At 43.8% G+C, this 18248-nt stretch overlaps 1 protein-coding gene across 2 annotated transcripts; it reads left to right on the forward strand.

The window, feature by feature from the left end:
- Window positions 1-5024: 5024 nt before the first annotated feature.
- On the forward strand, window positions 5025-12090 carry LOC148686365 (uncharacterized). Of its 2 annotated transcripts, none has more exons than XM_088666744.1 (4): window positions 5025-5130; window positions 10331-10429; window positions 11238-11354; window positions 11879-12090. In XM_088666744.1, the coding sequence occupies exons 1-4, from the start codon at window positions 5055-5057 to the stop codon at window positions 12019-12021; spliced, it is 435 nt and encodes a 144-aa protein (XP_088522870.1). In that variant the 5' UTR covers window positions 5025-5054; the 3' UTR covers window positions 12022-12090. The 2 variants fall into 2 exon arrangements, with proteins under 2 accessions (XP_088522870.1, XP_088522871.1); XM_088666745.1 differs by having other exon boundaries at window positions 5028-5130; window positions 11241-11354.
- Window positions 12091-18248: the final 6158 nt, after the last annotated feature.

Below are 18248 nucleotides of genomic sequence, written 5' to 3' on the forward strand. Positions count from 1 at the left end.
GCCAAGTGGAGGTCGGGGCATGCCTGGGGGGGGGTTGCCACAGACCGCAGCACGGCCTTTGATTTATGTAGGCCCCTGCACGGCAAGGGGTTTTACTTTACCATTTAGCAACACTACCCCCACCCAAAAAAACCCCACCAAAAAACCAACATTGCCAAGTGGAGATCGAGGCCTGCCAGAGGAGGGGTTTGCCACAGGACGCAGCACGGCCTTTGATTTATGTAGGCCTCTACACTGCAAGGGGTTTTTACTTTACAATTTAGCACCACTACCCCCAAAAAATCCACAAGACAAAAATAAATATGACTTATTTTATGGGTATGTCTTATTTTAGGAGAAACAACTGATTATAAGCCTCTGTCTCTCTTTTTTTAAAAACAACAACAACAACCATTCACTTTCTCTCCCCAGTTTAAGTCATCAGATATTTGCAGTGCACACCCCCCACCCCATTTACAATTCCCTACCTTCCCCTTGCCACTTCCTGGGTTTTTTTTATGGAACTGAACAACTCAGTTACTTCTGAACGGCCTTCTGTTGCCAGGCCCTTGCAGGGCCAGACAGAGGCCCGCCCCAGGTAGATAAGATAATGTGTCCCTATTTTTAACCCCTTAGTTACTTATTTCATTTTACTGATTGTGAATATGCTGACCGAGGCCCCCTTTAGATTCGGAGGCCCGCGCCAAGTGCCCCATATGACCTTCTTCCTTCTGTCTGGACCTGTCTGTTGCTACGGGGCTATGTGGCTTCGCTATTTGACCCCCCCTCCCCGGGTTGGGATTCTTTAAGTAGTTCTCTGGGTCCCACAGCACATCATCACCCCCGATCCTTAATCTAAACATATAGAAATGTTCACGATGCGTGCGCAAGGGCCAATGTATGGAGATACAGGGGGGAGGGGACAACAGAGGGCTCAGACAAAAGTAAATACTGGGAAATGGAACCCAGAAACTGACAGCTCCTTCTCCAAGGATGGGGGCCAATGTAGGAAGATACCAGGGGTAAGGGTCAACACTCCCCAGGAACAACAGAGGGTTCAGACAAAAGTGCATGCTGGGAAATAGAACCCAGAACCTAACAGTTCCTTTTCGAGGGGGGGGGCAAGGTATGGAGATACAGGGGGAGGGACCAACACTCCCCAGGGACAATAGAGGGAAGGGTATCCTACGGAAACACAGGGATGAGCTGGGGTGGAGGGAGGAGGGGCAGGATACGTCATGGATCGTGACAGGGTGGGTGGGGGATCACAGGAAAGAACCACATCAACGCGTGGCCGGGTCAGCTAGTTATATTATATATTTAATAACTCATAAGGCAGCTGACTACCAACCTAGCAACTACCAACTGCCAACCTAGCAGTTCGAAAGCATGTCAAAATGCAAGTAGATAAATAGGAACCGCTACAGCGGGAAGGTAAACGGCGTTTCCATGTGCTGCTCTGGTTTGCCAGAAGCGGCTTTGTCATGCTGGCCACATGACCTGGAAGCTATACGCCGGCTCCCTCGGCCAATAATGCGAGATGAGCGCGCAACCCCAGAGTCGGTCACGACTGGACCTAATGGTCAGGGGTCCCTTTACCTTTAAGGCAGCTGACTACAAAACCCTTCTTATTGATATCAGTGTAACCAACCATGAGATTATTGGTCTTGTTCATCAATATGACATTCAAATGGTTGAAAGGGATCTGCATTATACTCTTCATATAGTCATCCCTTCCATGGACTTGGGAACAATATATCAAAGTATATTTTCACTGGGAAAGAGCAGCAAGTGGAGTACCCCCCCCCCCAATATCCTGGATTGAAATACTACAAGGCAACATGCAAATAGCTCCCCCCTTCTTTTTCTCTGGCTGCATAATGCTTATGACAACCTGGTGTCTCATCTTGTTGTTGTTTAATCGTTTTGTCGTGTCCGACTCTTCGTGACCCCATGGACCAGAGCATGCCAGGCACTCCTGTCTTCCACTGCCTCCCGCATTTTGGTCAGACTCATGTTGGTAGCTTCGAGAACACTGTCTAACCACCTCGTCCTCTGTCACCCCCTTCTCCTACCGTGTTCCCCCTTTTTAAAGACACCGTCTTATAACATTTTTTCCTCAAAAAAACACAGGGTGGCTTATTTTCGTTGGGATGTCTTATTTTTATTGCGTCAAAATGGTACGGTACAGCAATCTACATTTCTTCAATTAAAATTAAGTCATCTTCTTCTGGACCATACAGAGATCCGCATTTCTTCAATTAAAATTAAGTCATCTTCTTCTGGAGCATACAGCAATCAATATTTATTCAATTATAATTAAGTCACCTTCTTCTGGAACATCATCATAACTCTCCAAACCCGGAATTCCATCCTTCCTTTAGAACCATAGGCCCCAATCTTTCATGTCGAGCAATACAGGTCTCAGTAAATGAGCAGCTCTTATCCAGGTAACCTGCTCAGAGTGCACTGGCAACAACACTGTCAGTGATTTTATCCCATGAATTCTTCACCCAATTCACGACCTCTTGCAGGCTAGATTTCACAAAGTTTCCATGCTTATTTCTTTTCATTCTATTCTCAACTAGCTAACCCGGCCATGCATTGCTGTGGTTCTTTCCTGTGATCCCCCCCTGTCACGATCCATGACGTATCCTGCCCCTCCTCCCTCCACCCCAGCTCATCCCTGTGTTTCCGTAGGATACCCTTCCCTCTGTTGTCCCTGGGGAGTGTTGGCCCCTCCCCCTTGTATCTCCATACCTTGACCCCCACCCTCGAAAAGGAACTGTTAGGTTCTGGGTTCTATTTCCCAGCATGCACTTTTGTCTGAACCCTCTATTGTTCCTGGGGAGTGTTGGCCCCTACCCCTGGTATCTTCCTACATTGGCCCCCGTCCTTGGAGAAGGAGCTGTCAGTTTCTGGGTTCCATTTCCCAGTATTTACTTTTGTCTGAGCCCTCTGTTGTCCCCTCCAACCTGTATCTCCATACATTGGCCCTTGCGCACGAATCGTGAACATTTCTATATGTTTAGATTAAGGATCGTGGGTGATGATGTGCCGTGGGACCCAGAGAACTACTTAAAGAATCCCAACCCGGGGAGGGGGGGGTCAAATAGCAAAGCCGCATAGCCCCGTAGCAACAGACAGGCCCAGACAGAAGGAAGAGGGTCATATGAGGCACTTGGCGCGGGCCTCCGAATCTAAAGGGGGCCTCGGTCAGCATATTCACAATCAGTAAAATGAAATAAGTAACTAAGGGGTTAAAAACAGGGACACGTTATCTTATCTACCTGGGGCGGGCCTCTGTCTGGCCCTGCAAGGGCCTGGCAACAGAAGGCCGTTCAGAAGTAACTGAGTTGTTCAGTTCCATAAAAAAACCCAGCAAGTGGCAAGGGGAAGGTAGGTAATTGTAAATGGGGTGGGGGGTGTGCACTGCAAATATCTGAGGACTTAAACTGGGGAGAGAAAGTGAATGGTTGTTGTTGTTGTTTTTAAAAAAAGAGAGACAGAGGCTTATAATCAGTTGTTTCTCCTAAAATAAGACATACCCATAAAATAAGTCATATTTATTTTTGTCTTGTGGATTTTTTGGGGGTAGTGGTGCTAAATTGTAAAGTAAAAACCCCTTGCAGTGTAGGGGCCTACATAAATCAAAGGCCGTGCTGCGACCTGTGGCAAACCCCTCCTCCGGCAGGCCCCGACCTCCACTTGGCAATGTTGGTTGTTTGGTGGGGTTTTTTTGGGGTGGGGGTAGTGTTGCTAAATGGTAAAGTAAAACCCCTTGCCGTGCAGGGGCCTACATAAATCAAAGGCCGTGCTGCGGTCTGTGGCAAACCCCCCCCCCAGGCTGGCCCCGACCTCCACTTGGCAATGTTGGTTCTTTGGTGGGTTTTTTTGGGGGGGTAGTGGTGCTAAATGGTAAAGTAAAACCCCTTGCCGTGTCCCCAAGTGCGTTGCTGTGGGTTATCCCCCTCCCCGGGCCTAGTGGAGGCCTGGCAGCCTGTCAGGGGCCTAAAACAAAGTCCTAGATAAAATGGCTGCCTTGGTGTGTTTAAGTTGCTTGGTTGATGATGATTTCATTTGGTTTGTGGGTGTGGCTTAGATTTCTCAGGAAGGGAGGGGGTGGAGGAGGGTACTACGCCACTTGAGGGTGCTTTTTGAGTTGGTGGAAAAGCATTTCTGTACCTGTGCAGGTGTGTGATTTGAGGGATTTTTGCCCCCAACAACGCTCTAGGAGTGGCCTGGATCGTTGTGTCCAAATTTCAGGACGATCGGTCAAGCGGTTACGGAGAAAAGTGGAACCACGGATTTCACGATTTTTACATTTATATATATATAGACTAGCTGACCCGGCCACGCGTTGCTGTGGTTCTTTCCTGTGATCCCCCCCATCACGATCCATGACGTATCCTGCCCCTCCTCCCTCCACCCCAGCTCATCCCTGTGTTTCCGTAGGATACCCTTCCCTCTGTTGTTCCTGGGGAGTGTTGGCCCCTCCCCCTGTATCTCCATACCTTGGCCCCCACCCTCGAAAAGGAACTGTTAGGTTCTGGGTTCTATTTCCCAGCATGCACTTTTGTCTGAACCCTCTGTTGTTCCTGGGGAGTGTTGGCCCCTACCCCTGGTATCTTCCTACATTGGCCCTCATCCTTGGAGAAGGAGCTGTCAGTTTCTGGGTTCCATTTCCCAGTATTTACTTTTGTCTGAGCCCTCTGTTGTCCCCTCCCCCCTGTATCTCCATACATTGGCCCTTGCGCATGCATCATGAGCATTTCTATATGTTTAGATTAAGGATCGGGGGTGATGATGTGCCGTGGGACCCAGAGAACTACTTAAAGAATCCCAACCCGGGGAGGGGGGGTCAATAATGAAGCCACATAGCCCCGTAGCAACAGACAGGCCCAGACAGAAGGAAGAGGGTCATATGGGGCACTTGGCGCGGGCCTCCGAATCTAAAGGGGGCCTCGGTCAGCATATTCACAATCAGTAAAATGAAATAAGTAACTAAGGGGTTAAAAACAGGGACACATTATCTTATCTACCTGGGGCGGGCATCTGTATGGCCCTGCAAGGGCATGGCAACAGAAGGCCGTTCAGAAGTAACCGAGTTGTTCAGTTCCATAAAAAAACCCAGGAAGTGGCCAGGGGAAGGTAGGGAATTGTAAATGGGGTGGGGGGTGTGCACTGCAAATATCTGAGGACTTAAACTGGGGAGAGAAATTGAATGGTTGTTGTTGTTGTTGTTGTTGTTGTTGTTTTTTAAAAAAAGAGAGACAGAGGCTTACAATCAGTTGTTTCTCCTAAAATAAGACATACCCATAAAATAAGTCATATTTATTTTTGTCTTGTGGATTTTTGGGGGGTAGTGGTGCTAAATTGTAAAGTAAAAACCCCTTGCAGTGTAGGGGCCTACATAAATCAAAGGCCGTGCTGCGTCCTGTGGCAAACTCCTCCTCCGGCAGGCCCCGACCTCCACTTGGCAATGTTGGTTTTTTGGTGGGGGGGTTTTTGGGTGGGGGGTAGTGTTGCTAAATGGTAAAGTAAAACCCCTTGCCGTGCTGGGGCCTACATAAATCAAAGGCCGTGCTGCGGTCTGTGGCAACCCCCCCCCCAGGCTGACCCCGAACTCCACTTGGCAATGTTGGTTGTTTGGTGGGTTTTTTTGGGGGGGGGTAGTGGTGCTAAATGGTAAAGCAAAACCCCTTGCCGTGTCCCCAAGTGCGTTGCTGTGGGTTATCCCCCTCCCCGGGCCTAGTGGAGGCCTGGCAGCCTGTCAGGGGCCTAAAACAAAGTCCTAGATAAAATGGCTGCCTTGGTGTGTTTAAGTTGCTTGGTTGATGATGATGTCATTTGGTTTGTGGGTGTGGCTTAGATTTCTCAGGAAGGGAGGGGGTGGAGGAGGGTACTATGCCACTTGAGGGCGCTGTTTGAGTTGGTGGAAAAGCATTTCTGTACCTGCGCAGGTGTGCGATTTGAGGGATTTTTGCCCCCACCAATGCTCTAGGAGTGGCCTGGATCGTTGTGTCCAAATTTCAGGACGATCGGTAAAGCGGTTACGGAGAAAAGTGGAACCCCGGATTTCACGATTTTTACATTTTTATATATATAGATGTAGTCGTTGATTTCCATACGCAAATGGCCTTTGAATGGCTTGTTTATTGCAATATCAAGAGTCTGTAGATAGGCAGTCATCCTTGCAGGAATCATCATTTGATCTATTCTTCTCTCTGCAAGGAACTTCTTCATGTCTTTAGTACGATGAGTGCTGGCTGAATCCTATACTAGCAGACCTCTTTGGCCACCTCTCATAACAAGTGGCAGCATTAAATCAAGCCACCTCCTTATAACTGCTTGTGTGCACCAGGCTTTTTCGGATTCCAGAACATAAATGCCAGAAACATGTTCAATCTTATCTTTCTTGCCCTTAGCGATGATAACAGGTGTGGGTTTCTTTCCATCCAGACGAATTGCCAAAATACAGGTGACTTGATAACTTTTGTGACCAGTAGAGGGAAAGTAGATTGAGGAGGCACTCCTCTGGTCAATTGTTCTTTGGGCTCCTTGACCCATAAACACTGCATAGCGATCATGTTGCAAAGTTGGTATTTAGAAAAGTCAATGTCATCAACAAAGGACTTGAATGCAACCACTCGCTTAACAACTTCAGCATCTTCCAACTTAAACAATGTTGTTGATTTTCTGAGAGACAGTTCATATCGATGAAGGAAGCCATCCAGCCAGTGTTGTGATTCTTTGAATTCAGAGGGTGTTTCGAATTGTGATGCCATTGATAGGGCAAATGCTTGAACATCAGACCTGCGCACAACCAAAGCCTTTGCTCTCCTGTCAGTGATCCATTCACTGATCATGTCTTCCAGCTCGGGAACTGAAGGTTGCCGACCTGCACCACACTTAACGCTTCTTAGCATTTCCTATGACCACCTGTAGTGTGAGGTTATCGTATTCTGCCTGCCATTTTTGGACCGTTCGGATATCCAAATTCTTCTCCTTGCAGAAAGCCGTAAGATTCTTGCCCTGGGAGTCCTCCACAATTCCTTTCTTGTACTCAAATTCTATTTGCACTCATCTTGTCTGGGGGGAATAGAGTGATACGATATTAATAATACCAGTAATACCGTACTGGTAATAAATATTTAATAATAATAGTAATAATAATAATAATAATAATAATACCAGTATATACCGGTATTAAAAAAATTAAATTATTTAAAGAAGTTTTGGGGTAGTTTGGGGGGTCATGCCCAGGTCTCAATGTCAAAAGAGACCAGAAAGTGTGTCAGGGTTGCACGTGGGAACTTCAGGCTTGCATGCAGTCCTGTGCAATCCATAACACGTTGGGTTATGGCTGGACAAGTGGCTGGACAAGGAGGAGGAGGGAGTCAAAGCTACCAGTAAATAAAGGGGTTCTTTTTATCAACACTCCCAACTTGCTGCACCAAAGAGGCCTTTCAGGGCTCTTTTGTTCTTTCAGCAACCCACTTCCATTTATAGTATTGGTAGCAGACCAGAGAGCATTTTTTCTGGTAAGAACAGTGGCTTCAGCCCCCCCCCCCCAAATGTGGGTCCCCAAAGAGGTTTTTATTTTAAAATTTTGGGAATAAAAAATTATTTTAAAAAGGGGGAGTAATAAAGGGGTTCTTTCTTACCGGTCTTTACTGGTACGGTATCTCCTTGCTTCTTGCTCCCTCAGTCTCTGCTCAGTCGTCGTCTCTTGCAGTAGTCTCTTTTTGAACCTCTCGCTGGTTCACTGGCTCCCAGAGCATGGTCAGAAACAGGAAGGGGCAGGAAAGGCTTTTTTTCTTTCACCCCTCTCCCTGCATGCTGAGCAGGCGGTGCCAAGAGGCACGTCCCCCCCCCGCCTCTCGCTGGTTTGCTGGCTCCCAGAGTGTTGCCAGCAACAGGAGGGGCTGAGGATGCGGCGGGAACGATGGCGGCTTACTTTCGGGGTACGTCTTACTTCTCTTACTTCTAGAAAAACTCTGCCATGGCTTATTTTATGAATACGTATTAGAAAAGGGGAAACATGGTAGTGCCCTCAATCTTTCCCAACATCAGGTTATTTTCCAGGGAGTCTTCTCTTCTCATGAGGTGGCCAAAGTATTGGAGCCTCAGCTTCACGAACTGTCCTTCCAGTGAGCACTCAGGGCTGATTTTCTTCAGAATGGATAGGTTTGATCTTCTTGCAGTCCATGGGACTCTCAAGACTCGAGTCTCCTCCAACACCATAATTCAAAAGGATCAATTCTTCGGCGATCAGCCTTCTTTATGGTCCAGCTCTCACTTCCATACATCACCACTGGGAAAACCATAGCTTTAACTATACGGACCTTTGTCGGCAAGGTGATGTCTCTGCTTTTTAAGATGCTGTCTAGTTTTGTCATCACTTTTCTCCCAAGAAGCAGGTGTCCTTTAATTTCATGGCTGCTGTCATCATCTGCAGTGATCATGGAACCCAAGAAAGTAAAATCTCTCACTGTCTCCATTTCTGGTGTCTCATACTGAATGTAAATGAACTGTGAAAAGACTCTATGAATTGAAAGTGGAGAGCTGTATGTACTATTTTGTCACACAAGAAACTTTTAATTAATTGATCAATTTATTTAACAGAGTGCTTCTACTTCTTTTCAAATAATACAAAATGTGCCTGGAAAGTACACTACACCCCTGACTCCCCCAACAAGCTTTGAAAGATCAATGAGTCCAGTAGTGTTTAAGGGACCTCCCTGTCCCAGATCCACTAGCAGTTTAAGAAGGTGGGTATATATATATATATATATATATATATATATATATATATATATATCCTCCCCCACCAGTATCTTGGAGAACAACCTGCCTTCATGAAGGGAACATGGAGAGATGCTGCTGAATCACAAAAGAGTGCACCGGTAATTGACAGGACCATAATCAGGATAGGAGCAGGAATATGAAATGGCAGAAGGACAAGAGCCCTCTTTCTATATAGCTGCTGTGAAGGAGCATCATGAGCAGAAAGCCAGTATGGGGCCACTTCTGTACCTCCTTCCCCAATCGCTATGCAGCAAATGCTGGCTTTGCCAAGTTTCCACAGTGAGGCTCATTCTCTACTCATGAAATTTAGAACTCCGGAAGAAACATATAGACTTGCATACAGGGGAAGGAACTTGCAGCCCTCAAAAACAGCGATGATGAGTGATGTCGCTGAGGTGACTGACAGTTGTACAAAAAGCCAGCCGCCGCCATGACTCACCAACAAGGGCTCTGTTGTCCCAAGGGTCATTGGTGGGCAGGGGCTGTTTTTCTCCAAGCTGGTTTTTCAGAGGCGATGCTGTTATCCCTTGAAAATTAATAGCAACACTGCCCCATTGACATGCAAAGGGGGAACTTTCTCCTACACAAAGTATTGATAGCAAATAACCTGGATGGGTGGAAATGAGGTTTGGACATATGGATGGAAGATAAAACTATCCATGGCTACTAGGCAGGATGGTTATGGTCTGCACCCATGGCTCAAGACAGTATTGTTTTTGTTTACCATTAAAATCACAAATTATTGTGGAAATATATATAAATATCAGAGCAGTGAGCCTCATTCTGCTCAGTGGGACATATTTTTAAATAGGCATGCAATAGATAGCAATGTAATTGTGGCTTTGTTTTTGGTGTGAACAGAGTCATTTGAACAGATTTATTATATTAAATTAGAAACATTAAAACCACCATTCATTTATTGTTGTGCAAGAAGTAATAATACTGATGATTGCTGAGCATCCCACGAAGCTCTGGCCTTTTTACACCTGATCTGGGAGGGCAGTGATTGAGGCTGCTGAGGTGGTATTTGGGGGGGTGGGATGGGGGGAGTTGTTGCTCTTGTTCCTGCTGGGATTTTTCCCGAATCTTCTACTGTGATTTATTGAAATTGTTCAGTTTGGTTTTGCATTTTGCATTTTGTTTTTTCTAATTATGGCTACTTTTGTTATGTTGTAGATATGTATTTTTTCCATTATGTAAGCTGCCTTGAGTATGGTTTGAACTGTGGAAAGACAGCATACAAAGAAAATAATGTATGTGTGTATGATTACAGGTCTTGTCCAGTATGGGCAAATGTGCCAGTGGAGACGTGCAGAGCCCATTGAAGCCCTGAGCTAAAAGACTCTGTTCATTCCACACATCATTATTGCCCTGTAATGAGTGGCCAGTTCATAATGTCACAGCCCACCAGTTTATCTTTATATGTCATTTCTCAGTACACTGTGATCTGTAGGGTGGTTTTTAACAGGAAGAGAGGAAGAAGCTTTTCTACTCTGGTGGAATCCAGTGAAGGCCTGCCTTTGTTCCTCTGTTACTTAAGGTTCTGCTGAGACATACACGGAGTCTTCTGCTTCCAAGATGTCTACCCCAGGCCAACTTCTTCTGGTAATCTGTGCTTTCCTGTGCCTTATACCTGGAGGTATGTCTTCTTCTTCTTCTTCTTCTTCTTCTTCTTCTTCTTCTTCTTCTTCTTCTTCTTCTTCTTCTTCTTCTTCTTCTTCTTCTTCTTCTTCTTCTTCTTCTTCCAAGAGTTGGGGAAAGTATTATCAACCAAGGGAGACAGGTTCAAGGCAGGTTGACTGGTCCAACAGAGAGGGAAAATGTAACTTAGATAGATTCATATGAACCAAACCAGATGGAGAGGCCCTGCTTCACATCTGCCACCTTTCCTGCCACCTGCTACAGTCTTCTAATATTTATTTATTTATGCCACTCTCCCATATATTTTAATTGGTATGCCAGGGTAGAGGTACCTCGGTAGAGATACTTTGCAAATACAGAATGAAATCAAGCTGTGGTCAAATCATGGGCTCCATCATCTCAGAGCTGGGCCCAGAAGGGTCAATGTATTTCCATCCTGTGCCAACTCCTTTTAATCCCATTTGGGGCAAATTATGTAAGGGAAAATCAACACAGCTTTTCAAGCAGCAGTATGAAGTTCTGAAGAGGTGGTCTGGGGGTTGCCTCTTTCTCTCTTTAGCATTCTACAGCTGCTTGGAGCAGCTCTGAGGCCATGTGGCAAAATAAAATTGGGATCTCAGGAACTGACAGTACAACACTGTGGTCAGGGGTGATGGGAAGTGTAGTCCCAAAACAAATGGAAGCCCAAGTTTGGGAAACCCGACCTAACGTATTTCTTTGTTGCCAAGAATATGAAGATTTCCAACCAAATGGCTACAAGGCAACCCTCGTTTATTCACATGAGATTTTGGTTTTGTCTTTTGGAGCAGATGCTCTCATCTGTTCAGAGTGCATACCCCAGAAGGAAGGAGAAAAATGCGAAATGGCGAGGTGTGAAATTGATGGTGGTGAAGGAACCTGTATTGCACTCATTGTCCAAAAAGGTAAACAAAAAACAAACAAAAAACCTGCTTTTTTTTTCAAATGCTTTACTTACAGACGCAAAAGACTGATTTATTAATTGCCACACAGTAGCAAGGAGAACACAGGTAGAATGTTTGAAACTGAACTTCGGTGGCAAACACAGAAGTTTAGTTTCAAATATGCACATCTTTCCTGGGCATTGAATGGTAGCAGAGAGTGAGTGTGGAAAGGAAGAGAAGGCTTGACTTGCTCCCTCACTGGAGAAGAGAGTGTGACACCTAAATGATTCTAGAAAACACAGCTCTCTGGTATTAACCCCTTCATACACTAACTAGCACTCATGCATAGTTAAGCTTAACTGCAATTTCCCACAGTATGCATGTGACTAGCAAGGCCTGATCACATTCTCAATAGGGGGCACAGCTCAAAGGAGAGCAGTTTGGATATTTAGGTGAAATCCAGTTAATCATTGCGGTGGCGATGGTGATGCAAACATTCACTATTTTCTCTCTTTCTTTTTCCTGCTCTCTATCCCCTTTCCCAGGTGAGGAAGTTATTGAAAAAATGCTTGGTTGTCTGCTGAAGAGTGATGTCACCTGTGATGTATCAACTGGAGGCCGATCAAATGGCATCCATTATAAAATCAAGTGCTGTGATCAAAGTGATCTCTGCAATTCAGAGTTTTAAGACAGACTGAAAGCAACCTTAAGATTCTGCTCACTTGCAGACAATAAAAGTTTATGCTGTTTCCTCTTAGCTTGTCAACTTTTCTTTGAATGTGCTTTATGCAGTGGGGTCATGAAACAGTGGCCCCAGGTGAGTTCAAAGCAGCCAGTACTATTTCTGCAGCAGTGTCCCAAAGCTGCCCAATCAGCGTGAAAAGGGAGCTTTACGGCCACTGTAGTTTCAAAAGCTAAACATCTGGAAACACTGAAATCACAAGGGGTTTTGGATTCAAGAGAATGGGGTACAAGCTCTATTAAGCACAAAGTGTCAATAACTTGGTTAATTAAAAAGAATCCAGTGGATTCCTAAACCCAAAGGTGGGGCTAAATACTCTCCAGTAAGAGAGAGCCCCGGGCAGAGTTTTTAGAAGTCACAAAACATGCAGCTGTAGAGCATGGGAATATAGGCAATTAGACCATTTTAAATATCCCATTCTAAGTCAATTCCAGTGCGTTCCTTTAGCATTTAACAGAGCACATTGCTTAGTAAGTTTAAATGGTTCTTATTTACAAACTTCTAAAATTTGATTCATGCATTTTTCCCATAAAGCAGCAAGAAAAAGTGGCAGAAACCTTGGGTTAAAAATATGGTAAAGTCTATAAACATGCGGTCTAAGCCGGGAGCCCATGGTTCAGACCTCCATTACATATGGCATTCACATGGTAGGCTGAATAAACAAAGCACTTCCCTAAGCCTTCATCACCAGAGGGGAGGGGGCATGACCAAAGTCTAGGAAGAGAGTTCTGTGGTCTTAACCCCTTCATGCATTAACTAGTGCTAAACACGCTGGTTGTATGAGGCTGCAATTACCCCACGAAATGGAACTTCGTGGAAAACACATCTGAAGTAACTCCAGAGTATTAAATTAGAAAATCCTATGAAGGTTACCTTCTAATGGAGACACTTAAAAGAGGGCAATTAAAATGATCAAGCATTTCTGCATTCCTTCTACCCAGAGAGATCAAATAGGTTGTACCATTAATAAGCCTCCACTGAGCATCAGATGCAATTTAAATCTACAATTTGTTGTGCCAATTGCCTTTTCTGTATCCATGAAATATAATACTCTGGATTTATCCAATTCCCTACTATATTATTGTTAATACTGTAACTCCTAATTTAAGGCAGCTGGCCATAAAACCATTCTTATGGATATCAATAGCCAACTATAAGCACATCATGCTTTCTCATCAATATGATATTCTAACGGTTGAAAGGGGTCTGTATAATACTCCTGCTACATTTTACTCTGCTTTGCAATCAGGATTATATTGGTTTCTTTTCAAAAATGGTGGAGATTTCCATGGCAATTTGATAGTGAGATGAAGGGGTGAAAAGCAAGGAGCACAGAAGAAATGAATGGAGCCATCTCTTCACCCTGAACAATAAACTTCCACGTACTTCGGAACAATATATCCAAGTACAGTGGAACCTTAGTTCTGAAACAGCTTAGTTGATGATCAAATCAGCTCCCGAATGCAAAAAAACCGCAAGTAAGTGTTCCAGTTTCTTAATGTTTTTTGGAAGCTGAATGTCCGACACAGCTGTTGGCTATCTTTTCTGGGGCACCTGCACCGATCGAAAGCTGCACCTTGGTTTTCAAATGTTTCAGGAGTCAAACAGACCTCTGGAATGGATTAAGTTCAAAAACCAAGATTCCACTGTACATTTTATGGGGAAAGTGCTGCAAATTTGCCCACACAAGGGAACATGAACAGAGTGAACAGAGGGCTTCTCCTCTTTAAAAAGCAAGGCAGTTCATATCTAACTTCAACTTAAGTGCCAGGTCCCAAGTACTGATTCTGTATACATATGCTCACTCCTAAACAGAAGACTAGGTGATGCACCCTGACTCCAAGTATCAAATCTGTTATTCCAATCACTTCTTGTTTATCCCTGCCCACAAACCTTTGGAAATTGCCTAGAACATACAGTACACTGTTGATTCCCGCAACAAACTTGGAAGATCAATGAGTTTAGTAGTATTTCAGGGAGCAACCCTCAAATTCTGACATGACAAGCATTCTTTTGCATTCCCAGAAACTGAAATGACACAGCCATCAGTCTATGGGCCTTGTCTGAGTTTTTCATTTCTTCATCTGCCTTTCCTGTATGTGTGTTCTTGGCCAGCGAGGGCATTTGCTCTGGTACACTTCCCACAGTGTACTGTGCTATCTGTGACATCTAGTAGAGATCAGCCAGATTCAACTATACCGTGTACTTTAAATACAATGTGTCCTACCGTGCTCTGCTTATGGGTTTCTTGTGTGCCCTGAATGCATTTCTAATGTGCGTACCTATATGTGGGGAATACTTTCTCTGGCAATCACACCTTGAGAGCTGCTTCTGAATACTAGTTGCTGAAAACAACTGGAGGGGAGAAGACCCTTGTGCTTGGGTCCTTTAAGCCAGTTTCCCACAGGCATCTCACTGACTCTTGTGAGAACAGGATGCTGGACCAGATTGGTCATTGGCCTGATCCAGCAGGCTCTTCTTATGTTCTTAATTTTGCAATCTAAACCAAATTCTGAAATTCTAAACATGGTACAGTTGTACCTTTGTTGACAAATACCTTGGCAGTCTAACATTTTGGCTCTCGCACGGCACAAACCCAGAAGTGAGTGTTCTGGTTTGTGAACATTCTTTTGGAAGCTGAACGTCTGTTGGAGTTTCTGTGGCTTCCAATTGGCTGCAGGAAGCTCCTGGAGCCAATTGGAAGCCACGCCTTGGAAGTTGAATGTTTTTCAAGTAGAAAGGACTTCCATAATGGATTCCATTCGGCAGCCAAAAGTATGACTGTATTGCTAAATATTTTGGACATTACCATTACCATTATGAAATGTAATCGCCATGCTCATTCAATGAACAATGACAGGAAGTCATCCAGATAAATCAGTGCATTTGCAACACAAAAAAAACTGTGATCCTGTATGGGTCTACTCAGAAATCAGCTCTGCTGAGTTCAATAGTAAAGAAAACGTGTTTTATATGTGTTATAACACTGTGACACTGGATGGGGCTGTGGAGTCCCATCTTTCTCCAACGTGACTTCCCATTATGAAGTTTACAGCACATTTTCCTAAAATGTTTTTTTTTAATGTGTTCAGCCCTTGTGTTTCTTTATTCTTTCAGCCATCAGTATCACCAGGCTATTCAATGGGGAGCTCCTTGGATATTTTATGTCAATTCCAGTTAATCATTGTGGGGACTGAGGGTGAGGATGATACAAATCTTCACTCTTTTCTCTTTTCCTCTTTCTTCCACTTCACACCTTGTCTCAGATGAGAAGATTATAGATAAAATGCTCGGCTGTGCAAAGAAGGATGTGATACGCTGTGATATTCCTTCTCGTGAGAAAAATGACATGATTGAGGAAGTCAAGTGCTGTGATGATACTGATTTCTGCAATGCAAACTTTTAAAACAGGCTGAGAGTCACCTCAAGATTCTGCCCTCCTGCAAAGAATAAACGTTTATTCCGTTCCCCCTCAGCTTGTCAACCTTTCTTGTTTTTTTTTCCTTTCTTTCAAATATGCTATATGCTGTGGTGTAATGGCCCAAATTTTTTTTGGGGGGGGGGGTAGATGGGTTCAAAATACCCAGGACTATTTTGGCTGCAGTATCTGATAGCAGCCCAATCAGCATGAAAGGGGAGATTTTTGGTCACTGCATTCTGCAAAGCTAAGAATTTAGGAACACTTGAAACACGAGGGGCTTGGGTTTCAAGAGAATGGTGGGCAAGTGTTGTTATGTACAATGTGCTGATTACTTGGTCAATCAAAAAGAATTCCCTGGCTATATATATCATTTGCTCTCATTTCCTCTACTTTCAAAACTTCCATCAACTCCATATTTTGTGATCAAAACTAATATTTCATGCCATCAATTCAATTTCTTATTACACAGCTTATTTGGGCTTTGTCAAGGGAGATCTATGAACCACTGGCTCAGACTGTACAGATCCTTCCCCTCACCCCACTCCATTCCTTTCAGCCCTAAGAATTCCGAAATTGAATTTTTCTACCTATATACTGACACCTGCCAACTTTTAAAATTGAATTTGGTGTTGTGGGTGATGCAAGTCTGTTCAAGAGTTCTGACACTGTGTTGTATATAACAACTAGGCATTCATGTTGCAAGACCTCACTCCTAGTGGAACACTGAAATATGTTTTATTTTATCTTAGGCCGCATTCGCACCATGCATTTAAATTACTATGATATCACTTTAAACAGCCATAGCTTCACCCACCCCTAAAATCTGGGAGCTGCCATTTATATTTATTCATTTTGGTTTTCCCCATCCCCACCCTCTCTCTCTGGAACAGAAGACTAATGAAATAGATTTCCCCATAAGTCCATGTGAATATTTTATAAAGGAGTAACATACTTCAACAAACTTATCCAGATCAGATGCCTTGTTGAGACATGTTCTCTCTTTGTTAGTTTCTCAGAAAAAGCAATTGTCCTTATTTTTTGTTTCCATTGTCTGATGTGTAGGTGACCAATTACTTTGCTTTGAGTAATTATGCAGCCACCAGAAGAAAATCAATAAGTTCATTGTGTGGAGTGGCTGGGGAACCCAGGTGGATGGGCAGGGTACAATTAAAAATTATTATTATTATTATTATTATTATTATTATTATTATTATTATGTGTAACAAATTAAGTTGAAAATCTTTGAAAACTGTTAATAAGCCTGGGCTTGTATTACATTATATGTCCTGATTCGTGATTTTGCTTATTTCTGTACATAATCTTTCCCAGAATGGTTGCAACTACTCACATGCCCACCACATACGGAAAGTCATATCAGTTGCCCTGTAGTTTATTAAGCGTGCTGAGAGTTGTTTGTAAACTCTCCTATTCCTTCCCAGAGCTACAATTCCAGAGCCGTTTAACAATAAATCCTTCTTTTCAGGGAGCCGTGGCAACTTTAACAAACTACCGTTCCTAGGATATTTTGGGAAAAAACTATGACTGTTTAAAGTGGTGTCATTTAGTTTTAGATGTGTGGATTCAAGATTAATGAATCTCCTCCTCCTCCTCCTCCTCCTCCTCCTCCTCCTCCTCCTCCTCCTCCCACCTCCTCCCCCCCTCCTCCTCCTCTTCTTCTTCTTCGAATGCAGTGCTCACATAAAACATTTTATCAGACTTTTGTTAATCAGTCTTGCCAGCAACTCAAGTGTAGGGTCTTTTCTGCACTGGATCCTGAATAACGGAAAGAGCAATGGATCCTTCAGCTCTCTTCCACTGAAACCTTCAAAACAAAACAGAGAATGGGGCTGAATGGCAGACATGGACCCTATACATGAAAAGGCTGATCCTGCTGTTTTTTAAACCACATCAGTTAATCTTTTTAGATTGACTCCAAGCTTTCATTACCTGATGAAACTAAGTGTTCACTGCCTGATAACAAGAAACTCTCCCTTTAGGTTATTCATTGCTTGTTGACAACGCTGCAAGAATTTTTGAGGATTCTTTCTGGGACCTGAATAAACTGAATGGTTGTTGGGAAAAGAACCTAGATTTGGCTGCTGGTGGGAGATGTTTCATTTACTACAGTATTTCTCAACTTTTTTCAATCCATGTCCCAATTTAGCTAACATAAGAGGATTCCACACCGCCTTCAAACCCAGTTCACATTATTATTTACTTTGAATTTTTCACATGGATTGAAATTTCGTAACTTTAAATTTGTTTATTTATATTGTACATTAAAACAACAACAACAACAACACTCTTATACACACACCCCACGAATTTCTTTGTATGCCCTTGTTGGTTGAGAAAAAACTGATTTAGTGCATCACAAGCTGTGCAAACCTAGTATGCAGTGAAAAGGTACTCCTTGAGGATGTTTGTTTTGACCAGCTTAGGGCTCATTATTTGCAGAAAACCACCATTCATTTATTGTTGTGCAAGAAGTAATAATACTGATGATTGCTGAGCATCCCACGAAGCTCTGGCCTTTTTACACCTGATCTGGGAGGGCAGTGATTGAGGCTGCTGAGGTGGTGTTTGGGGGGTGGGGTGGGGGGAGTTGTTGCTCTTGTTGCTGCTGGGGTTTTCCCCGAATCTTCTACTGTGATTTATTGAAATTGTTCAGTTTGGTTTTGCATTTTGCTTTTTCTATTAATGGTTACTTTTGTTATGTTGTAGTTATGTACTTTTTCCATTATGTAAGCTG

Source organism: Zootoca vivipara, chromosome 3 (genome assembly GCF_965207765.1).
Source record: "Zootoca vivipara chromosome 3, rZooViv2.hap1.1, whole genome shotgun sequence".
In the NCBI taxonomy this organism is placed as follows: domain Eukaryota; kingdom Metazoa; phylum Chordata; class Lepidosauria; order Squamata; family Lacertidae; genus Zootoca; species Zootoca vivipara.